Here is a 27,517-nt window from a genome sequence, read left to right as displayed (position 1 = left end):
GCCTCTGATTAAGAGCATTTTTCTTCTTCAGAATAAGAATCAAAAGAAAGACATATTATGGACCAGGAGAAGAGATTAGGTACTCTTAAGTCAACCAGCAATTTTTACTACTAAAGTGCCCACACCGTGCTTTTAAAACAGTGGAATCTATAGCAGTTAGAAGCCTGATCCCTGCTCTTAAGGTGCCTAATGTGTTATTGAAGAAATAAATATAAGTTTAATAATTTAAAATACCTTATATTAATGTAAACTGTGTTATATACCACTGTGTCAAAGCTCTTTTTGCAATTTATTTCCAAATCAGTTTGTGAAACTGATAGGTCAGTTTACAACAGTTTTATTTTTATTTATTATTACTTTTTAAGTTTATTTATTTATTTAGAGAGAGAGGGGCAAGGAGGGACAGAGAGGGGGAGAAAGGATCCCAAGCAGGCTCCCCACTGTAAGTGCAGAGCCCAACATGGGGTCCAATCCCACAAACCATGAGATCATGGCCTGAGCCAAAATCAAGTTGGACGCCCAACCGACTGAGCCACCCAGGCCCCCTAAGTTTTTATTTCAAATCCAATTAGTTAATATACAGTGTAATATTAGTTTCAGGTGTAGAATTTAGTGATTCATCACTTATGTACAACACCTGGTGCTCATCACAAGTACCCTCCTTAGTCCCCATCACCTATTTAACCTATCCCCCTGACTACCTCCCCTCTAGTAACCATCAGTTTGTCCTCTATAGTTAAGAGTCTATTTCTTGGTTGGCCTCTCATTGTTTTCCCCTATAATAGTTTGTTTTGTTTCTTAAATTCCACATATGAGTGAAATTATATGGTATTGGTCTTTCTTTGACTTATTTTGCACTCTCTTGTTCCATCCACATTGTTGCAAATGGCAAGATTTCATTCTTTTTGATGGCTGAATAATATCCATGATACATATACATACATACCACACCTTTACGCATCCATCAGTCGATGGACATTTGGGCTGTTTCCCTAGTTTGGCTATTGTAGATATTGCTGCTGTAAACATCGGGGTACATGTACCCATTTGAATTACTATTTTTGTATTCTTTGGGTAAAGTTCTTTTTTTTTTTTAATTTTTTGAGGAACCTCCATACTGCTTTCCAGAGTGGCTTCATCAGTTTGCATTCCCACCATCAGTGCAAGAGGCTTCCCCTTTCTCCACATCCTCGCCAACACCTGTTTCTTGTGTTTTTACTTGTAGCCATTCTGACAGGTGTGAGGAGATAACGCCTTGTAGTTTTGATTTATATTTCCCTGATCATGAGTGATGTTGAGCATCTTCCATGTGTCTCTTAGCCAGGTGTATGTCTTCTTTGGAAAAATGTCTATTCATGTGTTCTTCCCACTCTTTAATTGGATTATTTTTGGGGGGTGTTGAGTTTTATAAGTTCTTTATAGATTGTGGATACAACCCTTCATCGGATATCTCATTTACAAGTATCTTTTGTGGAGCATATTTCTATATCCTTATGGGCCATTTGTCTACCTTCTTTGGAGAAATTTTATTCAAATAATTTGCCCATTTTTTATTGTTTCTCTTTTTATTGTTGACTTCTAAGTGTTCTTCACATATTCTGAATACAAGTCCCTTATCAAATATATAATTTGCAAATACTTTCTTGTATTTTGCATTGTCTTAATTTTGATCAAGTCCTACTTATCTGTATTTTCTTTCATCACTTGTGCTTTTGATGTCATATCTAAGATCCAAAGTCATTAAGATTTACTCTTAAGTTTTCTTCTAAGAGTTTTATAGTTTTAGCTGTTACATTCAGTCTTTGATCTATTTTTAGTTAATTTTGGTATATGGTATGAGATAGGGGTCCAACTTTATTCTTTTGCATGTGGCTGTCCAGTTGTCCCAGCATCATTTGTTGAAAAGACTGTTTTCTCCGTGGAATTTTCTTGGCACTCTTGTCAAATAACAAATGACCATAAATGTAAGGGTTTGTTTCTGGACTCTTTAGTTCTAGAAGAATTATTTTTTACTTCAGTGAAGCTTAGTGTCTTTGTTTCTGAACTGGTGATGATAATACCCATCCAGTACTCTTGTGAAGAGTAGAGAATTTTGTTAGTAAAATTATTGCTGTTGTGCCTGTCTTTTCCCTTCTGTCTGTAACTTCAACTTGTGATCAAGAGTTAAGTATAATTGACTCCAGTTAAAATTAGCCTCTTTTATGAGGTATGTTAATGTTCTGCCTTTACTCTTTATTATTTTGAGTGTTTCCTAAAGGTGAATGGCATTTAGTGTTTTATCTACTTTGAGGTGGAGTTAATGAAACAGACTTTGCTTTAACAAAATTTGCTTTTGTTTAAAGTTACTTTTAAGTAATGATGTCACACAGTAAATATTGTTATTGTGATTCCTACTTATTTATTTTATCACAGGTGATCCTTTTAAGGATGATCCTTTTGGGAAAATTGGTGAGTATATTATTGAGGTCCAACTTAGCTATAATTTGATTCTACTTGATTATAAACTTATGTTGTATTTAGAAATGAGAGATCAAAGTTAGGTAGTTATAGTAAGTGGGCTTCTTTTTTATTCAATTTTTAAACGGTTATAAGGCCCCACTAAGATATTGTAGGTGCCTGGCATTTTTAGAAAGAAAGTGGTAGATGCTTGTGAATTTGCTTAATGAACTGTTAGCATTACTTTTTAAAAAATAACATTAATGTTTATATTTTGATGCTTTTAATAATACTTAGACTGATTTTTCCTTGTTCACCAAGGATTAGATGAGTATAGTGATCTGCGCTACTACAGGGTTTAGAACATTTTGTTTTCCTAAGATTACAGTGTATGAATGGGGGGAAAGAAAACATCTTAAAGAATTACTAAATATCAGGCTTTATAATATATTCTTTCCCTGGGATTTTACATTAGAATTAAAGCAAATCTTGTGTACCATTTAGTTCTGCTTCCCAAACCTGTTCCAAATAAGTTTATTAGTTGAAAGACTGTATTTTTTAACCAAATCACAAAGGAATTTGTGATTCCCACTCCCCTAAAATTAGAATCACCTGCTTAGAGGAATTACTTAAACCTAGCATACAGGTAACCTTTGTGTAGTAAGTGTTGGCATTGTTGATTTGCTTTGGGTGAATGATGAACAAATAGGAAAAAGAATATTAATTCAAGCTATTTAACTAGGTGCAACTGTCTATATTTTTTTTATAATCAATAATTGGAATCCAAAGTACCTATTTTAGATTCTGCAGAAGTTAAAAATATCTTTTTATTAAGTCAATTATCATACCTTCAAGTGACAGGAAATTTAGTGTAGTAGTTTTTAGTCTTTCATGTATGTGCTGTGTTTTCTTAGATCCATTTGGAGGTGATCCTTTCAAAGGTTCAGATCCATTTGCATCTGACTGTTTCTTCAAGCAGTCCTCTACTGATCCTTTTGCCACTTCAAGTACCGACCCTTTCAGCGCAGCCAACAATGGCAGTAATACTTCGGTAAGTGGGTGGGTTAAAAATTGTTAAATGGATAACAAGTGCCCTAAGTGAGTTTTTGAAATACACAGTGATGAAAGGATCGTCTTTTAGATTACTTCTGATGGGCTATGTAAAAAATCAGTCTCATCCAATCCATCTAGTTTTGGGTTCAGACTGGCATTTCACAGTTTTATCACACAGTGGAATTGTCTGGAGTAACTTATTTCATTGAAAAATCAAGTCCATCCTTCATAAGGCTCAAATATCCCCATTTAAATATCCCATTAGGGATATTTAAAATAAATGATTGGAAAGCCATAAACCAGTCTTCAATAAAGCTTTTCAGAAATGTGTGGTATGCATTATTGAAATAATGAAAATCAACCCCAAAACAACAGCACTGATCTTTTAGAAAACTAAAATTATTTATATTACTTTATAGACATATTTTATATATGTTTTATAACACATTAATCTTGTAAAGAAATACAAATTCCCACTAAATGTCAGACTCTCTTGAGAACATATATACAAGTAACAGTCACTATTTAATAACCACATACTGTGATCCCAGTTCTTCTGTGTGCTATACATTCATTTTTTCTAATCATCAGCCTTGCAAAGTAGGTGTTGGTAGCCCTATTTTAACAATAAGGACACTGGAACTCAGAAGTAACCAAGGTCATACAGCTAAGTGCTTTATCATCTGAAGCCTTTAAAAACAAAATCTTTATATTATGGTTATTTAAACATACCCAAGATAGAGTAATATAATGAAATATTTTAATAAGCCTCCATGTATCCATCACCCAGATTCAATAATTATGAATGGTTTTGGATTTTTTTTTATTTTTATTTTTAGTTTTTATTTGGAGGCTTATTTTTTTTTTAAGGATGATATTTCTTATCCAAAAGTAAAACAGACCCAAAAAGGAACAGTTGATTGACAGGCATTTGAAAAAAAAAATTGTGTCTCTTTAATTCTCTTAGATTAAGAATACTCCCTTAAAAGAGTAATTGATTCTTTTAAAGTAATAGATTTTGATATTCTTTAATTGTTTTCTTTCTGTACTGAGTAAAGAGCTATTTGGCCAATAACTGGTATTTTCCATTGATGTAAAACTGAGCAAGTGCCTCTGTAACTGAATATTTGTGGTTTCCACAGGCTATTGGATACTGTGTTTTCCTATAACACTTAGTTTGCAATGTGGACCCATTTGCCAAATTCTTCTAAAATTGGCTGCAACCTGAATTTTTTTCCTCTTACCTTATTCTAGTCTCTTATTCACTCTTTTTTATTTTTTTAAGTTTATTTTATTTTGAGAGACAGAGCACAAGCAGGGGAGGGGCAGAGAGAGGAAGAGACAGAATCCCAAGTAGGCTCTGCACCATCAATCAGTACAGAGCCCGATGTGGGGCTTGAACTCATGAACTGTGAGATCATGACCTGAGCCAAGATCAAGAGTCAGATGCTTAACCAACTGGGCCACCCAGGTGCCCCTCTTATTCTCCACTCTTATCATTAAAGAACAAGAAAGCCAAAGCAGCTCTTCCTAACTTAAAAATAAAACAAGTTTCTCCTGTTCCTCCTGCCTGGTAAAATTTTTCCACTATTTGTTCTATTTACTTGTTCTCCTTCCTCCCCAGTTTTTGAAACTGACATTGCCCTTGCTGGCTGCTCTTGATTTCTCCATTAAAAACAAAACAAAAAACCAAACTGGCAATATACTAATAGCTCTGTTTGTCTCATCTCTTCTCTGTGCCAGGTGTGGTGCTAACCTCTTTTCCTGTGTTATTTCATTTCAGCTTCACAATAATCACATGAAGCTCAGGTTACCAGACTCATTTTTTTTTTAATTAAAAAAAATTTTTTTTAATGTTTATTTTTGAGAGGGAGAGAGAGAGACAGAGCACGAGCAGGGGAGGGGCAGAGAGAGAGGGAAACACAGAATCTGAAGCAGGCTCCAAGCTCTGAGCTGTCAGCACAGAGCCCGATGAGGGGCTTACACTCATGAACTGTGAGATCATGACCTGAGGTGAAGTCGGGTGCAACCAACTGAGCCACCCAGGCACCGGCAGACTCATTTCTAGATAAAGTAAGTGAGGCTTAAAGAGGTTAAGTGATAGTAAGTTAGTAAGTGATAGGACTGAATTCAGACCTTGGTCTATCTGACCAAAATCTAAGGTCTTCACCACTGTAGTCTAAGATTTAAACTTTATTCTTCCCAGCTACAGTGCCCTTGTGTTTTGTGATCTTCCTTCTTTTTCAAATAGGCCTCTATTATGTTTCCAGGTCTGAGTCTGTCCCCAAAAGTCTTTTCTATTCCCTCAAGGCTAGTCTCCGTTCTCAGAGGGACGGAATTTATTTTTTTTTTATTTATTTTTTTATTTTTTTTAACGTTTATTTATTTTTGAAACAGAGAGAGACAGAGCGTGAACAGGGGAGGGGCAGAGAGAGAGGGAGACACAGAATCTGAAACAGGCTCCAGGCTCCGAGCTGTCAGCACAGAGCCCAACGCGGGGCTCGAACTCACGGACCGCGAGATCATGACCTGAGCTGAAGTCAGACGCTTAACTGACTGAGCCACCCAGGCGCCCCACAGAGGGACGGAATTTAAAAAACCAACACAAACCAAACAGTTGCCATTCCTTACTGTCCTAGCTAGCGTATGGTAGCATTGTGTAGGTACTAAATGATATAGTCAGAGTGGAGGGGTAGATGAGTGATGCTTAAGAGAGAGAATTTCAATGATAATTTTGGAACATTCTATAAAATCATGCCATCTGAATTTTAGTTATGAAATTACTTTTGTGTACTAAATTGCCTAATTATCACACTGAACCTAACATTTAGTGGCCTCTTATTCCTTCATGGGCTGCACAGTCCCTCCTGTTCCTCTTTGTGTCTTAATGGTCTTTTATGTGGGGCACAGTGTGATGAAGTAATAGAAATTAAACCCAACACTCATGTAGCCCTGCTTTTTCTAATTCTGTCTGTGATGGCAAATAAATCTGTAAGCTTTTGTTAAAAATCAGGCCTGTTAGCATTTCCTTCCCTGAAAGTAAAGAGAAGAAGCAATAATAGTTGGTGACTTAGGTTACGTCAGTGACTATTTCTCACACTGGTATTTTGACTATTAAATTAGGAACCATGCAAAGTTACTTGGCTATATAGACCAGCTTAGTATTTTTCTTTGATTGCTCTTTTTTTTAATGTTTATTTATTTTGAGAGAGAGAGAGAGAATCCCAAGCCCGTTTTGTGTGGTCAGCACAGAGCCCGATGCAGAGCTCGATCTATGCACCGTGAGATCATGACCTGAGCTGAAATCAAGAGTTGGACACTTGAACCGACTAAGTAACCCAGGCTCCCCTTTGAATGCTCTTTATTCATTCAGCAAATATAATCAGAATATAAGCTAGTGTGATAGTTTTATAATAATATTATTGGCATCAGTTAAAATAAGTACTGTCATCTTTAGTTCTAAAAGCTTCATTAATATTAACTACTTCTTTCTTTTTTTCTTTTTATTTTTTAAAATTTACATCCAAATTAGTTAGCATATAGTGCAACAATGGTTTCAGGAGTAGATTCCTTAGTGCCCCTTACCCATTTAGCCCATCCCCCCTCCCACAACCCCTCCCGTAACCCTTGGTTTGTTCTCCATATTTATGAGTCTCTTCTGTTTTGTCCCCCTCCCTGTTTTTATATTATTTTATATTATATTTTTTATATTATTCCCTTATGTTGATCTGTTTTGTCTCTTAAAGTCCTCATATGAGTGAAGTCATATTATTTTTGTCTTTCTCTGACTATTTCACTTAGCATAATACCCTCCAGTTCCATCCATGTAGTTGCAAATGGCAAGTTCTCATTCTTTTTGATTGCCGAGTAATACTCCATTGTGTGTGTATATATATATATATATATATATATATATATATATATATACCACTTTCTTTTTTTTTTTTTATGAAATTTATTGACAAATTGGTTTCCATACAACACCCAGTGCTCATCCCAAAAGGTTCCCTCCTCAATACCCATCACCCACCCTCTCCTCCCTCCCACCCCCCATCAACCCTCAGTTTGTTCTCAGTTTTTAACAGTCTTTTATGCTTTGGCTCTCTCCCATTCTAAACTCTTTTTTTTTTTTTTCCTTCCCCTCCCCCATGGGTTCCTGTTAAGTTTCTCAGGATCCACATAAGAGTGAAACCATATGGTATCTGTCTTTCTCTGTATGGCTTATTTCACTTAGCATCACACTCTCCAGTTCCATCCACGTTGCTACAAAAGGCCATATTTCATTTTTTCTCATTGCCACGTAATATTCCATTGTGTATATAAACCACAATTTCTTTATCCATTCATCAGTTGATGGACATTTAGGCTCTTTCCATAATTTGGCTATTGTTGAGAGTGCTGCTATGAACATTGGGGTACAAGTGGCCCTATGCATCAGTACTCCTGTATCCCTTGGATAAATTCCTAGCAGTGCTATTGCTGGGTCATAGGGTAGGTCTATTTTTAATTTTCTGAGGAACCTCCACACTGCTTTCCAGAGCGGCTGTACCAATTTGCATTCCCACCAACAGTGCAAGAGGGTTCCCGTTTCTCCACATCCTCTCCAGCATCTATAGTCTCCTGGTTTGTTCATTTTGGCCACTCTGACTGGCATGAGGTGATACCTGAGTGTGGTTTTGATTTGTATTTCCCTGATGAGGAGCGACGCTGAGTATCTTTTCATGTGCCTGTTGGCCATCCGGATGTCTTCTTTAGAGAAGTGTCTATTCATCTTTTCTGCCCATTTCTTCACTGGGTTATTTGTTTGTCGGGTGTGGAGTTTGGTGAGCTCTTTATAGATTTTGGATACTAGCCCTTTGTCCGATATGTCATTTGCGAATATCTTTTCCCATTCCGTTGGTTGCCTTTTAGTTTTGTTGGTTGTTTCCTTTGCTGTGCAGAAGCTTTTTATCTTCATAAGGTCCCAGTAATTCACTTTTGCTTTTAATTCCCTTGCCTTTGGGGATGTGTCGAGTAAGAGATTGCTACGGCTGAGGTCAGAGAGGTCTTTTCCTGCTTTCTCCTCTAAGGTTTTGATGGTTTCCTGTCTCACATTTAGGTCCTTTATCCATTTTGAGTTTACTTTTGTGAATGGTGTGAGAAAGTGGTCTAGTTTCAACCTTCTGCATGTTGCTGTCCAGTTCTCCCAGCACCATTTGTTAAAGAGGCTGTCTTTTTTCCATTGGATGTTCTTTCCTGCTTTGTCAAAGATGAGTTGGCCATACGTTTGTGGGTCTAGTTCTGGGGTTTCTATTCTCTTCCATTGGTCTATGTGTCTGTTTTTGTGCCAATACCATGCTGTCTTGATGATGACAGCTTTGTAGTAGAGGCTAAAGTCTGGGATTGTGATGCCTCCTGCTTTGGTCTTCTTCTTCAAAATTCCTTTGGCTATTCGGGGCCTTTTGTGGTTCCATATGAATTTTAGGATTGCTTGTTCTAGTTTTGAGAAGAATGCTGGTGCAATTTTGATTGGGATTGCATTGAATGTGTAGATAGCTTTGGGTAGTATTGACATTTTGACAATATTTATTTTTCCAATCCATGAGCAGGGAATGTCTTTCCATTTCTTTAAATCTTCTTCAATTTCCTTCATAAGCTTTCTATAGTTTTCAGCATACAGATCCTTTACATCTTTGGTTAGATTTATTCCTAGGTATTTTATGCTTCTTGGTGCAATTGTGAATGGGATCAGTTTCTTTATTTGTCTTTCTGTTGCTTCATTGTTAGTGTATAAGAATGCAACTGATTTCTGTACATTGATTTTGTATCCTGCAACTTTGCTGAATTCCTGTATCAGTTCTAGCAGACTTTTGGTGGAGTCTATCGGATTTTCCATGTATAATATCATGTCATCTGCAAAAAGCGAAAGCTTGACTTCATCTTTGCCAATTTTGATGCCTTTGATTTCCTTTTGTTGTCTGATTGCTGATGCTAGAACTTCCAGCACTATGTTAAACAGCAGCGGTGAGAGTGGGCATCCTTGTCGTGTTCCTGATCTCAGGGAAAAAGCTCTCAGTTTTTCCCCGTTGAGGATGATGTTAGCTGTGGGCTTTTCATAAATGGCTTTTATGATCTTTAAGTATGTTCCTTCTATCCCGACTTTCTCAAGGGTTTTTATTAAGAAAGGGTGCTGGATTTTGTCGAAGGCCTTTTCTGCATCGATTGACAGGATCATATGGTTCTTCTCTTTTTTTTTGTTAATGTGATGTATCACGTTGATTGATTTGCGAATGTTGAACCAGCCCTGCATCCCAGGAATGAATCCCACTTGATCATGGTGAATAATTCTTTTTATATGCCGTTGAATTCGATTTGCTAGTATCTTATTGAGAATTTTTGCATCCATATTCATCAGGGATATTGGCCTGTAGTTCTCTTTTTTTACTGGGTCTCTGTCTGGTTTAGGAATCAAAGTAATACTGGCTTCATAGAATGAGTCTGGAAGTTTTCCTTCCCTTTCTATTTCTTGGAATAGCTTGAGAAGGATAGGTATTATCTCTGCTTTAAACGTCTGGTAGAACTCCCCTGGGAAGCCATCTGGTCCTGGACTCTTATTTGTTGGGAGATTTTTGATAACCGATTCAATTTCTTCACTGGTTATGGGTCTGTTCAAGCTTTCTCTTTCCTCCTGATTGAGTTTTGGAAGAGCGTGGGTGTTCAGGAATTTGTCCATTTCTTCCAGGTTGTCCAGTCTGTTGGCGTTAATTTTTCATAGTATTCCCTGATAATTGTTTGTATCTCTGAGGGATTGGTTGTAATAATTCCATTTTCATTCATGATTTTATCTATTTGGGTCATCTCCCTTTTCTTTTTGAGAAGCCTGGCTAGAGGTTTGTCAATTTTGTTTATTTTTTCAAAAAACCAACTCTTGGTTTCGTTGATCTGCTCTACAGTTTTTTTAGATTCTATATTGTTTATTTCTGCTCTGATCTTTATTATTTCTCTTCTTCTGCTGGGTTTAGGCTGCCTTTGCTGTTCTGCTTCTAGTTCCTTTAGGTGTGCTGTTAGATTTTGTATTTGGGATTTTTCTTGTTTCTTGAGATAGGCCTGGATTGCAATGTATTTTCCTCTCAGGACTGCCTTTGCTGCGTCCCAAAGCGTTTGGATTGTTGTATTTTCATTTTCGTTTGTTTCCATATATTTTTTAATTTCTTCTCTAATTGCCTGGTTGACCCACTCATTCGTTAGTAGGGTGTTCTTTAACCTCCATGCTTTTGGAGGTTTTCCAGACTTTTTTCTGTGGTTGATTTCAAGCTTCATAGCATTGTGGTCTGAAAGTAAGCATGGTATAATTTCAATTCTTGTAAACTTATGAAGGGCTGTTTTGTGACCCAGTATATGATCTATCTTGGAGAATGTTCCATGTGCACTCGAGAAGAAAGTATATTCTGTTGCTTTGGGATGCAGAGTTCTAAATATATCTGTCAAGTCCATCTGATCCAATGTCTCATTCAGGGCCCTTGTTTCTTTATTGACCGTGTGTCTAGATGATCTATCCATTTCTGTAAGTGGGGTGTTAAAGTCCCCTGCAATTACCACATTCTTATCAATAAGGTTGCTTATGTTTATGAGTAATTGTTTTATATATTTGGGGGCTCCGGTATTCGGCGCATAGACATTTATAATTGTTAGCTCTTCCTGATGGATAGACCCTGTAACTATTATATAATGTCCTTCTTCATCTCTTGTTACAGCCTTTAATTTAAAGTCTAGTTTGTCTGATATAAGTATGGCTACTCCAGCTTTCTTTTGGCTTCCAGTCGCATGATAAATAGTTCTCCATCCCCTCACTCTCAATCTAAAGGTGTCCTCAGGTCTAAAATGAGTCTCTTGTAGACAGCAAATAGATGGGTCTTGTTTTTTTATCCATTCTGATACCCTATGTCTTTTGGTTGGCGCATTTAATCCATTTACATTCAGTGTTATTATAGAAAGATACGGGTTTAGAGTCATTGTGATGTCTGTATGTTTTATGCTTGTAGTGATGTCTCTGGGACTTTGTCTCACAGGGTCCCCCTTAGGATCTCTTGTAGGGCTGGTTTAGTGGTGACAAATTCCTTCAGTTTTTGTTTGTTTGGGAAGACCTTTATCTCTCCTTCTATTCTAAATGACAGACTTGCTGGATAAAGGATTCTTGGCTGCATATTTTTTCTGTCTAGCACCCTGAAAATCTCGTGCCAATTCTTTCTGGCCTGCCAAGTTTCAAAAGAGAGATCAGTCACGAGTCTTATAGGTCTCCCTTTATATGTGAGGGCACGTTTACCCCTTGCTGCTTTCAGAATTTTCTCTTTATCCTTGTATTTTGCCAGTTTCACTATGATATGTCGTGCAGAAGATCGATTCAAGTTACGTCTGAAGGGAGTTCTCTGTGCCTCTTGGATTTCAATGCCTTTTTCCTTCCCCAGTTCAGGGAAGTTCTCAGCTATTATTTCTTCAAGTACCCCTTCAGCACCTTTCCCTCTCTCTTCCTCCTCTGGGATACCAATTATGCGTATATTATTTCTTTTTAGTGTATCACTTAGTTCTCTAATTTTCCCCTCATACTCCTGGATTTTTTTATCTCTCTTTTTCTCAGCTTCCTCTTTTTCCATAACTTTATCTTCTAGTTCACCTATTCTCTCCTCTGCCTCTTCAAGCCGAGCTGTGGTGGTTTCCATTTTGTTATGCATTTCGTTTAAAGCGTTTTTCAGCTCCTCGTGACTGTTCCTTAGTCCCTTGATCTCTGTAGCAAGAGATTCTCTGCTGTCCTGTATACTGTTTTCAAGCCCAGCGATTAATTTTATGACTATTATTCTAAATTCACTTTCTGTTATATTATTTAAATCCTTTTTGATCAGCTCATTAGCTGTTGTTATTTCCTGGAGATTCTTCTGAGGGGAATTCTTCCGCTTGGTCATTTTGGATAGTCCCTGGCGTGGTGAGGACCTGCAGGGCACTTCCCCTGTGCTGTGGTGTATACCTGGAGTTGGTGGGCGGGGCCGCAGTCAGACCTGATGTCTGCCCCCAGCCCACCGCTGGGGCCACAGTCAGACTGGTGTGTGCCTTCTCTTCCCCTCTCCTAGGGGCGGGATTCACTGTGGGGTGGTGTGGCACGTCTGGGCTACTTGCACCCTGCCAGGCTTGTGATGCTGGGGATCTGGCCTATTAGCTGGGGTGGGTAGGCAAGGTGCACGGGGGCAGGAGGGGCAGGCTTAGATCGCTTCTCCTTAGGTGATCCACTTCAGGAGGGGCCCTGTGGCAGCGGGAGGGAGTCAGATCCGCTGCCGGAGGTTTGGCTCCGCAGAAGCGTAGAGTTGGGTGTTTGCGCGGAGCGAGCAAGTTCCCTGGCAGGAACTGTTTCCCTTTGGGATTTTGGCTGGGGGATGGGCGGGGGAGATGGCGCTGGCGAGCGCCTTTGTTCCCCACCAAACTGAGCTCTGTTGTCAGGGGGCTCAGCAGCTCTCCCTCCCTTTGTCCTCCAGCCTTCCCGCTTTCCGAGCAGAGCTGTTAACTTATGACCTCCCAGATGCTAAGTCACGCTTGTTGTGGGAACACAGTCCGTCAGGCCCCTCCGCTTTTGCCAGCCAGACTCGGGGGCTCTGCTTGGCCGGCGAGCCGCCCCTCCGCCCCGGCGCCCTCCCGCCAGTCCGTGGAGCGCGCACCGCCTCGCCGCCCTTCCTACCCTCTTCCGTGGGCCTCTCCTCTGCGTTTGGCTCCGGCGACTCCGTTCTGCTAATCCTCTGGCGGTTTTCTGGGTTATTTAGGCAGGTGTAGGTGGAATCTAAGTGATCAGCAGGACGCGCGGTGAGCCCAGCGTCCTCCTAAGCCGCCATCTTGCAAAAACCTCTACCACTTTCTAATAGTAGTTTAAATGGGTTCTCTTTTATAAAGAGAGACTGTACTACAAGTCCTGGTTAGCAATACTTTTCTCTTTTCAAATAAATTTGTTTTATTTGGAAATGTATCAATTGAGCTCTGCAATATTCTTTGACATTCAATTGTAATAACCAATTTCTTGATGATTAGAAATAGAGCCTGTAATACAGATGACATGGATAGCCATGAGTCAGAGGAGATAAATTTTCCCAAACCCTTTTCATGCCCCTTTCATCTAACTGTCTGCTAAGGCTTTTGTTGGCTTCTTAACAAGAGCCTGATGCCAGAAAGAGAAAGTTCAGTTAATTCTTCCTAAGTACATACTTTGTTTGATTATGATTAAAAACTAAAAACTAAAATATAGAACTGTTAGGAAAACAGTTCTATAGCAGAAATCTCTCGCTTCTGGTAAAGTCCTCACTATGTAGCCACTCACCCTTGTCACTTGGTCCAGATTCTTACCTGGCTATTGAAAGTAGAAGGTCTTTTTAGGAATGCTCCTCTGTTTCTCCCTCCTTTCTTCTCCCCCTTCCTCTGGAGCACGTGTGTGTGTTCCTCTGATGGGACAAATGCTAGAATTATTTTTAGATAACAATTAGAAAGTAGAAATCTAGTATTTACTGATATTAACTACTAGGATATTTAAGAGTTAGAATAGTATGCACCCTAAATGCAACATGTCATCCTGGAATAGAAGGACGTTAGTGGAAAAACTGGAAAAATCTAAATAAAATCTCTAGCTTATAGTTTTGTATCAGTGTTAATTCCTTAGTTTTAATAATGTACTATGATTACATGTGATATTAATATTAGAGGAAGCTGAGTGAAGGATATATGGGAACTCTCTGTATTATCTTTACACTTGTTCTAGAAATCTAAAATTACCTCAAAATGAAAAGTTGTAATAGTGTGTATTTGTACCAGTAGCAAAACTATGAAGAAAAGAGATGAATGCCGCCAGTCAGGATGATAATAACCTCTACCGAGGAAGGATGGTATTGTGATTGGAGAGGGGCACATAAGGCTTCTGAGGTGTTGGCAGTTTCTTAGAAGGTGATTACATAAGTGTTCATTTGATACTTGTTTGTCAAGACATGCATGTTTCATGTACCATTTTGAATGGATATTATATTATACAATAAAAGAAGATTAGAAAATGATGTTTATCATTCCAATTTAATTAGATTGCAAATCAATAAGGGGAAACATTTATTCCTAATGCCTTGTATTTCTTAACTAATTTAGAGTTTGTGAAGAATATTTTCCTTGGTGTGGCAATGAGGTTTCAGCTGTGAAACATTGCTTCTCATAGTCATGATTTTGTGTAATTTTTTTAGGTAGAAACATTGAAGCACAATGATCCTTTTGCTCCTGGTGGAACAGTTGTTGTTGCAGCAAGTGATTCGGGTAAGGAAATAATTGATCAGTTTCTTTGAACAGTAAAAATATTTACCTTTTCTTTAAGCCTCTTTTTTATTTGTTTCCAAATATATTTGTCCTATTTACTTACTTAAGCCTTTAAAATTACTGCATAGTTGGGGTGCCTGGGTGGCTCAGTCAGTTGGGTGTCCAACTTCGGCTTGGGTCATGATCTCACAGTTCGTGAGTTCAAGCCCCACGTCGGGCTCTCTGCTGACAGCTCGGAGCCTGGAGCCTGCTTCGGATTCTGTGTCTCCCTCTCTCTCTCTGCCCCACCCCTGCTTGCTCTCTGTCTCTCAAAACTGAATAAACATTAAAAAAAATTTTTTTTAATTACTGCATAGAGCCAATTGTAATCTACTAATAATAATGGCAAATGTTGGCATATCACTTTCTACTTTTCTTATTCATTTATCTCATTTATTATTCATGTAAAGATCTTACTGGAAGGGATTGGGAGATACAGGCTTCCAGTTATGGAATGAATAAGTCATAGGAATAAAAGGTACAGCATGGGGAATATAGTCAATGCTATTATAATAGTGTTGTGCAGTGACAGATGGTAACTACACTCATGGTGAGCATAGCATGACGTATAAATTTGTCAAATCACTGTGTGGTACACCTGAAACTAATGTAACATTGTATGTCAGCTATACTTTATTGAAAAAAAAAATCTTGCTAGAAAATGTACTCTATCCAGTAAAACCAATAAAAATTTTTTTTGCTTTATAAAAGGCAGTGTTGTTTGACATTTTCTAAGTCAGTAACGACTCTAATGGATCTTGGCCTAAATTTAAAAACTAGTTGCTTCCAGTAGGTAATGGTAATAGCTTTACAAATAATGGATAGATTCTTTAATAATACAGAGAAAAGCTAAATGTCCAGTCTTTATGCTTTATTTATGGTATCTAATTTTCAATTTATCCTTTTAAGTAATATTTCCATTTTGAAGACCAGGAAACTGAGGACCAGAACTTTAAGTAACTTGATCAAAATTGTATAGTTTACTAGATTTGAACCAGGTGAAGCCAAGATTCAAACCAAAGTCCGGTTTGTCTAAAAGCTTCTGCAACTAAGTAACACTGCTTCTTTCTCACTATTCATTAAAAAATAAAACAGACCATCTATTGTGTAGGAGAGCAGGAAATTAGAGGGAAGTGGACGCAAACATGTAAATTCCTCAAGTTACCATGCTAAAATAGATTTCCTTATTTTTCCAGATGAATATAGGGTGAGTTATTCAGTACACAAATTTGCTGATGTGACAAGTTGAGGATTATGAGCATAGAGAAAAATTAGTAGAAATGCCTTCTCAATTTGGATTTCTTGTACAAATTATAACAATATGAAATTTAGCAGTGTGTGTTGTTTTCAGGTTGGAAATTAACTTCCAACACAAGTAATAAAAAGGAATATAATAGGCAGATATGTAGAAAACAAGATTTAATGTAGTGCTGGGTATTGATTTAAGCCAAAGCTTAGAATAGCAGCAAATAAGATTTCTAAAAGGCTTATTGAAGTAACAGTGGTTAAATTAATATCTTTTAAAAATACATGTGCATTTTTTAGACTCTCATTATTAAACTGATGAATTAATATATTGTTAAGGATATTGTATGATTAGAAAGGAAGTCCTAAGAAAATAAAATGAAAGGTTAATATATTTATACAGGTGACCCTTGAACGATATGGGGGTTGGGGACATTGACCTCCCTCCCATGCAGGTGCAAATCCTCATATAACTTTTGATTCCCCAAAACCTTTACTAATAGCCTACTGTTGACTACCAGCCTTACCAATGACATAAGCAGTCAATTAACAAATATTTTGTATGTTATATGTATCCTTACAATAAAGTAAGTTAGAGAAAAGAAAGTGTTATTGAGAAAATCATAAAGAAAATACGTTGACAGTACTATATTGCATTTATTGAGAAAAATCTGCATATAACACACTTCAAGGGTCAACTGTAATTAACTCTTGATTGAAATGGTAAGTGCCATGGAAGTTCATCAAAACTGTAAAAATTTAAAGGAAAGGGAGATCACCTCCAATCAGGGTAAATCATGAATGATTTCAAAGCAGAAGGTGGCTTTTGTGGTATGCCTTGAAAGAATGGGTTAGAATTTTAGTTAAGTATATATGGAAAGAGAGTAAATGAAGCAAAGAGAGCAACATGAGCAAGGAAGGGAGGCAGGACTTACAGGGCATGTTCAAGGAAAACCAGGTGTTTTGATAAAGCTTATTTATAGATAGAAGAACCATCAGGTTAAGGCTGGTGTAGTAGATTGCAGGCTTACTGTGGGTGTCTATTGCTTTTGTTTCTAGTTCCTAACTAATTTTATGTAAAGCGTTAGAATAAATGACTATAGGGGCGCCTGGGTGGCGCAGTCTGTTAAGTGTCCGACTTCAGCCAGGTCACGATCTCGCGGTCCGTGAGTTCGAGCCCCGCGTCAGGCTCTGGGCTGATGGCTCAGAGCCTGGAGCCTGTTTCCAATTCTGTGTCTCCCTCTCTCTCTCTGCCCCTCCCCCATTCATGCTCTGTCTCTCTCTGTCCCAAAAATAAATAAACATTGAAAAAAAAAAAAAGATAAAAAAAAAAAAAAGAATAAATGACTATAATAGCCTGAGAGGGAACTACCATTCATTGTTGTTAACCATCTTAATAACATACCGTTTATTGCGCTCTTGCACAGTCTCAGTACTACATGGGCTAGCTGTTTTCCAATACCTGGTCTCATTTAAATCTCACAGCAACTACATGAGGTAATTGGTATTATGTTTATTGTGCAGACAAGGAAAATCAAAACATGGAGAGATGAAACTGTTTCACAAGGTTAAAGAAGAGTAATGAATGGACCCACGTTCAAATGAAGTCTCTGGTTTCCCATTGACCTCTTGGATCATTCCTTCTGTCTCCTTTGCTGATTCTTCCTCTCTTCTCCAACTTCTTCATGTTTTATTACTCTAGGTCTTAGACTCTGGACCTCTTTCTTCTCTATCTGTATTCCCTTGGGGACCTTATCTGATTTCTTGGCTTCACATACCATATATATGCTCATTTAGATCTCTAGCCACATCTTTTTTTCCTGAACTCTAAACTCATATATCCAACTACCTACTGATACCTGTATTTGAATATCTGATAGGTATAGCTAACACACATATCTGCCACTGAACACCTAGTCTTCCTCTCGCAACCTGCTTCTCTTGCAACTTGCTCCATCTCAGTTCATGGTAATTTCATCTTTAATGTTGCTAAGACCTAAAACCTTAGCATCATCCTTGGTACTTCTTCTCTTATGTTATCCATAATCTGCCAAGAGATCTTACTGGCTCTACCTCCAGATTATATCCAGCAAAAGATTTACAATGGCCTATACCTTTCTAACAGTATCTCTTACCATTATTCCCTTTACTCACTCTGCTCCAACCACACTGGCTCTCTTGCTGTTGCTGAAACAACAGGCCAGTTTCTTAGGCCCTTAGCTGTTCCCTATTTCTGGGATGATCTTTGTCCATATATCCACTTGATTTGCTACATTACCTTAACAAATCTTTGCCAAAATGTCCCCTTGTCAGTGGGGCATATTCTGGCCCTATTTAACATTTATGAGTTCCACACCTAGCCTAACATTCCTCCCTTACTATTCTCTACTCTTTATTTTTTCATTATGGCTTACTACTTTCTAGCATACTAAATAAGTTACTTTGTTTTTCTCTATCTTTCTCCTCCTCCTGCCACTAGATTTTAAGTCCCAGGGAATTTGGATCTTTGTATTCACTGGTGTGTCCTAAGAACTTTAAACCATACCTGAGCACATAATATGACTGAATGAATGGATGAATCAATTACTCTTCCTACAGAACATATAGGATGGGAATAGGGGGTGGTGGGGGTTGTTTAACAATTTTGTCCTGATAGTGGGTTTTTTAACATTGTGTTAAGATATACAAAACATTTACTATTTTAACCATTTTTAAGTATATAGTTCATTGGTGCAAGTATTACAGCCATCCATTTCCAGAACTTGTTCATCTTTCAGAACTGAAACTCTGTATCTGTTGAATAAGAACTCTTCATTAGTCTCTCCCATTAGCCCCTGGCAACCACCATTTACTTTCTGTGTTTATGAATTTGACTCCTCTGCATACCTCATAAATGGAATCATACAGTGTCTGTTATTTTGTGACTGGCTTATTTCACGTATCATTATATCCTCAAGATTCATCTATATTGTGGCGTGTATCAGAATTTCTTCCCTTTTTAAGACCGAATAATATTCTTTTATATATATGTACCACATTTAGTTTATCTGTTTATCCATCAGTAGATACTTGGGTTGTTTTCCATGTCAGCCATACCATTTTACATTCACACCAGCAGTGGACAAGAGTTCCAATTTCTTTATATCCTTGTCAACACTTACTGCTTTCTGGTTTTTGATAATAGCCACTCAAATGGGTATGAAGTGGCATCTCATTGATTTAATTTGTACTTCCCTAATGATTATGATATTGAGCATCTATTCATATACTTATTGGCCATTTGTTTATCTTCTTTGGAAAAATGTCTATTCAAGTACTTTGCCATTATCTCAATCATTTGTTTGCTTTTTTGTTGTTGAGTGGTAGGATTTATTTACTCTGGATATTAACCCCTTCTGAAACATATGATTTACAAATATTTTCTCTCATTCCATGTGTTGCCTTTTCATTCTTTTGATACTGTTTGTTGGTGCATAAAACTAATTTTATTTAGTATAGTCCAGTTTATCCACTTTTAATTTTTTTGCCCATGCTTTTAGTGGTGTGTCCTAAGAACTTTAAACCATGCCTGAGCATATAATATGTGCACATAAACATTTCAAGAAAGTATAGCTAAATCCAGTGTCATGAAGATTTTCTCTATGTTTTCTTCTAAGAGTTTTATAGTTTTAGGTCTTACATTAGGTCTTTGATACATTTTGAGTAATTTTTTTGTATTTGTTGTAAGTAAGGTAAGGTAAGAGTCCGACTTCATTCTTTTGGCATGAATACTCAACTTTCCCAGTGCCATTTGTTGAAAGGACTTGGCCTTTCCCCATTGAGTGGTCTTGGCATCTTTGTAGAAAATCTTTTGAATATATGTGCAAGAGTTTATTTCTGGGTTCTCTCTTCTATATCATTGGTCTAAATGTCTGGTTTTTTTTTAAATTTTTTAATGTTTATTTTTGACAGGGAGAAAGAGACAGAGCATGAGCGGGGGAGGGGCAGAGAGAGAGGGAGACACAGAATCTGAAACAGGCTCCAGGCTCTGAGCTGTCAGCACAGAGCCCAACGCGGGGCTCGAACTCACGGACCGTGAGATCATGACCTGAGCCGAAGTCGGACGCTCAACGGACTGAGCCACCCCGGGGCCCCTAAATGTCTGTCTTAATGCCAGTACCACACTGCTCGATTACTGTAACTTTGTAGTAAGTTTTGAAATCAGGAAGTTTGATACCTGTAACTTTGTTATTCTTTTTCAAGATTGTTTTGGCTGTATGGGTTCCCTTGAGATTCCATGTGAATTTTAGGATGAATTCTCTATTTACATGAAAAATATCATTGGGGTTTTGATAGGAATCGCTTTGAATCTGTAGATTGCTTTGGATAGTATTAACATGTTAACAATATGAAGTTTTCCAACCCATGAAGTTTTCCAACCCATAAAGTGGCCTGTCTTTCTATTTATTTGTATGCTTCATTTCTTTCAGAATGTTTCATAGTTGACAGCATACATGCCTTCCTTAGTTAAGTTAATTTCTGAGTATTTAATTCTTTTTTATGCTATTATAAATGAAATTGTTTTCTTAATTTCTTTTTCAGATTGTTCATTGTTAGTATATAGAAATGCTACTGATCTTGTGCGTTGATTTAGTATCCTGCTTTGCTGAATCCATTTATTGTAAACAGGTTTTTTTTTGTGTGTGTATGGGTTTTCTACATGTGAGGTCATATTGTCTGCAACAGAGATAATTTTACTTCTTCCTTTCCAATTTGGATGCCTTTTTCTTTTCCTTGCCTAATTGCTCTGACTAGGACTTCTATGATGAATTGGAGTGGTGAAAAGTGGGCATCCTTGTCTTGTTACTGATTTTAGAGAAAAAAAATCTCAGTCTTTCACCATTGAATATGTTCACTGTTTGCTTTTCATATATGGCCTTTACGATGTTGAAATAGTTTTCTTCTTTTCCTAGTTTTCCAAGTGTTATTTTTATCATGAAAGGATGTTGAATTTTGTCAGATGCTGTTTCTGCATCAATTAAGAGGATCATGTGGAGTTTTTTCCTTCATTCTGTTAATGGAGTGTATTTTATTGATTGATTTTCATGTTGAACCATCCTTACATACAAATAAGAACCTGTATCCTGTTAGCCTCTGTTAGCCTGCTGTTAGCATGCTGCTTATGTGTTGATTTGAATGAGGATCTTAGAACCAAAAACTCTTTTGAGTTGAGTAGGCTACCTATTAGTGGTATCTGGGGCTGAGACCTTACACAGACCCAAAAGTATCAGAGGTTTGAACTTTCTTTTACTTTTTTTCTTAACAGCTATACACAAGGTCATCCAAAGTTCGTTTTTGCATCTTCCTCATTTAATCTTTTCCGTGGTTATAGAGACAGGTACTATTCTTTCTCATTTTAAGTATGAGGAAAATGAAACATAGGTTAGGCGGTTTGCCGAAGGCTGCATTACTTGTTGCAGTGTCCAATCCATGTCTTATTTCAGAGCTCATGCTATTAGCCACTTTGTTATGGTGCTTCTGCCTTATCTTCTCATCCAATTCTCACAATATAAAAATGGCAGTAAGGTTATTCACAGATTTTTTTTCTCTCTCTCAAACTTAACATTGCTGACTTTGTTAGAACTGAAAGGAATCATAGACCTGCTATAGGCCAGAGTTTTCATATTATTTTTCACAAAACTAGTTTCCGGGTAGGTCTTCAGAGAGTTGGCAGATTCTTGTTTCATATTTTTTAAATGTCTTTGAATTTGTAAAAATATATATGCATTCATATATGTTACAAACCACATTGACATATTGTAGTGCATTGGTGTTTTAAAGTACTATCAGGTTAAGTGGTTTTTATGCAAACCTCTGGATATAAATTATTTTCAACTACTCTGAGATTGCAAGGCTCTTGTTTTAAAATGTATATAACTACTTCTTTGGATGAATTGTTTTTCAGATAGAGCAACCAAAACCAACTACAGAAATAAGTTCAACTCCTGACTTTAAACATTTCTGTTGATCAAAATTGCTTCATGTTTTCACTGTCATCATAAGTAAATATTATAAATTTGTACATAAAATGATTCTAGAGTTATTTTTTTTAAGTTTATTTATTTATTTTGAGAGAGGGAGCACTCCTGAGTCCTCATGAATGGGGAAGGAGCAGAGAGAAGGGGAGAGAGAGAATCCCAAGCAGGCTCCCCACTGTCAGCGCAGAGCTCCACGCGGGGCTTGAACTCACAAACCGTGAGATCATGACCTTAGCCAAAAATCAAGAGTCAGATGCTTAACTGACTAAGCCACCCAGAGTTAATTTTTGAAATCCCATTTACTTGTTCCATATATTGGCATTTCATTTAAGATTTGAACACTGTTATCTAGCCTTGTTTCCTAAAAGTGGAAGGAAAAACTGAGCCCCAGGGCTACATATCAGTTTGTTTCTCAGTCCATTTCCACTGATTTTCCTCTATGTTATCCTGCCTCTTTATTTATCTACAATGTAAGTGAAAAAAATAACTCCTTGGAACCCAAAATTTGATAAAGGGTACTGAGAGCATAGGGGAAACAAATGAAAAATGTTAAGAAATTAATACATATTAGTAAGAAATTTGTAGAAGATCCATGAAAGACTCTTGGTGGAGAAAATTCCAGACTTTAACTCCTATTTCAACAACAACAACAAAAATTAGGAAAGAAGTGGGTTATTTAATCACAAGCAGTAACTTTGGAATTTATGAAGTATAGCAGCTTTTTAAAAAATAAATGAAGACCCTTAAAGAGCTTTTGTTTATATTGGTTATATCAGTACTAACCATATTAGAGACTAAAGTACTAACCATATTAGAAATTAAAACTGAGAATTTAAAAAGCTTTTAATTTCTTTTAAAAACATGATAATAAACCCATTACATATTAACATAAATAACATATTTAAGAAAAATAACTTCAGGGGCGCCAAGGTGGCTCAGATCATGATCTCACAGTTTGTGCGTTTGAGCCCCATATCAGGCTCTGTGCTAACAGCTCAGTTTGGAGCCTGAGCCTAACAGCTCAGATTCTGTGTCTCCCGCTCTTTCTGCCTCTCCCTCACTCGCGTTCTCTGTATGTGTCTCCAAAAAATAAATAAAACGTTAAAAAAATTTTTTAAAAATGAAAAATAACTTCAAACCAAAAAAAAAATTATAAGAGTAGCATTGTTCGTACATTTTTGTGAAACTCTTTAAATGTCTGCCTTAACAGAAGACAGCTGGATTCTCATAGCTACTTCTGCATTCAGTCTGCTGCACTGTATTGTTTTGCTTCAAGTATGTGAAATGAAAAAGATCCGGCCTCACACAGATACATAGTTGGAAAAAGGAGGAATATTTCAACAACCTTTTTAAAGATAATTGTGGATATTCTTTTTTGTTATTATACTACATTTCAACATATTTTAGTTTCTTCAAAGTTAGTTGTAGTATTGTACATGAAACTGTATTGAGGACCTTTTTTTTTTTTTTTACTTTTTTTTTACAAACCCTTGTGTCCAGGATTGACGTTCAGTAGATCGCAGCAAGGGAGCTGCTCTGCTAGGTATGAAACCCCGACCCAGAAGCAAGCAGGTCGTGTACGAATAGTTTAGCACCAGGTTCCCCACGAATGTGCGTTTGATGGGTGAGGGGGCGGCCCCCTTTCCGTTTCCGGCCGCGCCCCGGGAAGAGGGTTGTATTGAGTACCTTTTATACTCTGTTACATTAAAATCCATTGGTCTGTCTTGTACTTTGAATGAATCTTTTACCTATATATGATTTTGTAACTTGCATTGATCATTTGGGAAATCTTGGTTCACTGAGTTATGCATATCTTACAAATGCTGACACATTTTAGTATAAATATTTTTAAATTACATTTATTGGGGCACCTAGATGGTTTAGTCAGTTAAGTGTCTGACTCTGGACTTCAGCTCATGTCATGATCTCACCGTTCATGGGATCAAGTCCATGTTGGGCTCCGCACTGGCGACGTGAAGCCTATTTGGGATTCTCTCTCTCTGTCTCTGTCTCTCTCTCTCTGTCTCTCTCTGCCTCTCCCTTGCTCACACTCTCTTTCTCTCTCTTAAAATAAATAAACTTAAAATTTTTTTTAATTAAAGTTAAATTTATTAATATCACCATCCATCTTATCAGAGTCTTTAAGTATTGGTGTAATATTAAGATTTGGGGCAAATACAACTTTCCAAGATACTGATTTTTACTTGAATTTTTATCATCTGCAACAAATACTATCAGTTGCTTTCCTTAAAGTGACAGATTCACTGTTTATTTTGGAAGAAATGTTGCCAAATATCCAAATCTGAATAATCATTGTTTATCTGTTATTTCTTTCAAGTAAAAAGGACATTCCATGAAAAAAGCAGCTAGTTCAACCTGTTTCTCACACCATCATGCAAGTGCCTTTCCTCCAGATAGCCATCATACTTGCTACTCAGCAGAGGTGCTTTGTGTGTATTTCCCATTTTGTTACTCAGAATTAGAAGAAGATGTGTGCCTTGGGATCACAATTTATTAAAACTAGTAATTTGTATTGGTTATCCAGGACAGACATTTTTAAGTGCAACTGCCCTTTATTTTTCTCCTCCCTGCAAGTTTGTGATGGAGAAAAATACAATGGTTATCAAATAGTACAGTTTGGTGCTGCTGCCTTGATTCCCAGTAAGGCATCAGCAGTTTTATCTACCATTGGTTTTGCAACATTGTTGTAAATATCAGCACATTAAGAAATATAAATAACATCTTAATATTCTGAAAATAGTTTTCACTTTATAGATCTTCCTAAACAGGTCTTAGGGACCTCTGGGGTCCACACTTTGAGAACTTCTGATCTAATATGAACTGAGAGATTTCCTGTTGCTCTGGTCTCTGTTCCCTCAGGACAACTTGCTCCCGGGGGGTATCTGGGACAGATGTCTCCTTTTGTTCAAAACAGGAGCAAGAGAATAATCTCAGTGTTCTGGAGAAAAAGCTTAAGAGTAGAGGTTATCTTTTTAGTTCTGTATTAGCCTGGTGCTTTTGTTCTTCTCAAAATACACACTTCTTGTGGTGGGGATGTCCAATTCTGTGCCTTCAGCTACAGCCTGTTTCCTGATGACTCCTATTTAGCCTTCTAGTGTTGAACTCTCTCCTGAGCCTTCAGTGCCTTCAAGTTACCTGCTGGATATTTCCCCTTAGGTGTCAAGCTTAAAAGTTGAAATGATCATCTTTTCCAAATACTCTCTCCTTCAAAGTATTAGCATTTTTACTTTCTGTGCTAATGATACAGTTAGCCAATCATCTTAGACTTCTCTGTCATTCCTCACCTTCAATAAATTGACAAATCCTGTTGTTTTACCCCCAAATGGACCCTGATTGTTCCTCTTATGCTCAACTTTGCTTGAGATTCTTACTTTGTTTCAGTTGGAGTGTGATATTAAACTGCTTCCGTTCTTTTTTTACTTGATAATCTGTCATCTATGTCACTGCTAGTATAGTCTTTAACCTGTTTTTGTTTGCTTGTTTGTTTGTTTTTAAGAGAGAGTATGAGTGGAGGAGAGGGGCAGGCGGGGAGAGAGAATCTTTTTTTTTTTTTTTTAATTTACACCCAAGTTAGTTAGCCTATAGTGCAATGATGATTTCAGGAGTAGAACTCAGTGATTCATCCCCTACATATAACACCCAGTGCTCATCCCAGCAAGTATCCTCTTAAGTGTCCCTTGCCCATTTAGCCCATCCCCCCACCCACAACCCCTCCAGCAACCCTCAGTTTGTTCTCTGTATTTAAGAGTCTCTTATGTTTTGTCCCCCTCCCTGTTTTTATATTATTTTTGCTTCCATTCCCTTATGTTCACCAGTTTTGTATCTTAAATTCCACATATGAGTGAAGTCATCTGATATTTGTCTTTCTCTGACTGATTTGGCTTAGCGCAATACACTCTAGTTCCATTCAGTGTTACAAATGGCAAGATTTCATTCTTTGTGATTACCAAGTAGTACTCTATTGTTTGTGTGTGTGTGTGTGTGTATGTGTGTGTGTGTGTGTGTTTGCGTGCGTGTGCGTGTGTATACACATACGTACCGCATCTTCTTTATCCATTCATCAATTGATGGACATTTGGGCTCCTTCCATACGTTGGCTATGGTCAATAGCACAGCTATAAACATTGGGGTGCATGTGCCCCTTCAAAACAGTACTGCTGTATCCTTTGGATAAATACCTAGTAGTCCAATTGCTGTAGTTCTATTTTTAATTTTTTGAGGAACCTCCATACCGTTTTCCAGAGTGGTCGCACCAGTTTGCATTTCCACTAGCAGTGCAAAAGGGTTCCTCTTTCTCCGCATCCTCGCCAACATCTGTTGTTGCCTGAGTTGTTAATTTTAGCCATTTTGACAGGTATCAGGTAGTATCTCATTATGGTTTTTATTTGTATTGGGGAGAGAGGGAATTTTAAGCAGGCTGCATGCTCAGTGGGGAGCCTGACACAGGCTCAATCCCACGACTCTGGGATCATTACCTGAGCCAAAATCAAGAGTCAGATGCTCAACTAACTGAGCCACCCAGGCACTTGTATGTTTTTAACTTGAGAGAGAGAGATCTTTCTTAACATTTGATCATGTTACTAACCACAGACCTAAGTTGCTAGCCCTGTTCTCCACACATACATGTGTATGTAATTTTTTCAAATTTATTTATTACTTATATTCTTTAAAATGATGTTTACTATATTACCTATATTATATTTTTATTATATGTATATATATTTAATGGTCTTTTACTTAATGTGTCACAGGTGTATGTCTGAAAGTAAAGTTGTTCACCCTATGAAATATAAAACAGTACTAAGTATCTTCTGGATATCACATCTCTGTTAATAGCATTACCATTTACTCAGTTCCCCAAGCAGAGACCTGGGAGTCATCCTATGTTGTATCCTTACACTCCCATCCCAGAGCTTCTGGGACATAGCAGAGTCTTATCAATTGACTGCAGAAGCAATAAATAAATGATTTGTCTCAAATCTGCTACACTGGCATAAGATTTTGAATTGAATGGAAGTGTAAACAGTTTAGAGAGGGGTTGTCATGATTAGGACATGAGTGCCTGAGTCCAACTGCCTGGACTTATTCAGATAAAATTACTGAGGCGCCTGGGTGGCTCAGTTGGTTAAGTGTCCAACTGTTGGTTTCGGCTCAGGTCATGATCTCACAGTTCATGGGTTTGTGCTGTGCTGATAGTGCAGAGCCTGTGTGATAGTGCTCTGTGCTGATAGTGCAGAGCCTGCTTAGGATTCTCTCTCTCATTCTCTCTCTCTGCCCCTCCCATGTGCTCTCTCTCACTCACTCTCTCTCTCAGAATAAATAAATAAAATTTTAAAAAGTTGCTAATTCTTTAGGTTTTCTTAGTCTCCATTTCCTAAACAATAAAATGAGGTTAATCGTTCTAC

General features: G+C 37.5%; 1 protein-coding gene across 4 annotated transcripts in view; it reads left to right on the top strand.

Annotated features, from left to right (window-relative positions):
• Nucleotides 1-27,517, top strand: part of EPS15 (epidermal growth factor receptor pathway substrate 15) — a 151,504-nt gene that overhangs the window by 109,632 nt on the left and 14,355 nt on the right. For all 4 annotated transcript variants that reach the window (XM_043578752.1, XM_043578754.1, XM_043578751.1 and 1 more), the window contains exons 19-21: nt 2,413-2,448; nt 3,351-3,487; nt 14,721-14,790. In XM_043578752.1, the coding sequence (XP_043434687.1) occupies nt 2,413-2,448; nt 3,351-3,487; nt 14,721-14,790 (243 nt within the window). The remainder of the gene's footprint in view (nt 1-2,412; nt 2,449-3,350; nt 3,488-14,720; nt 14,791-27,517) is intronic.

The sequence above is a fragment of the Prionailurus bengalensis genome, chromosome C1, assembly GCF_016509475.1.
Source record: "Prionailurus bengalensis isolate Pbe53 chromosome C1, Fcat_Pben_1.1_paternal_pri, whole genome shotgun sequence".
NCBI classification, from domain to species: Eukaryota; Metazoa; Chordata; class Mammalia; order Carnivora; family Felidae; genus Prionailurus; species Prionailurus bengalensis.
This window is presented reverse-complemented; position numbering and strand designations above follow the sequence as displayed.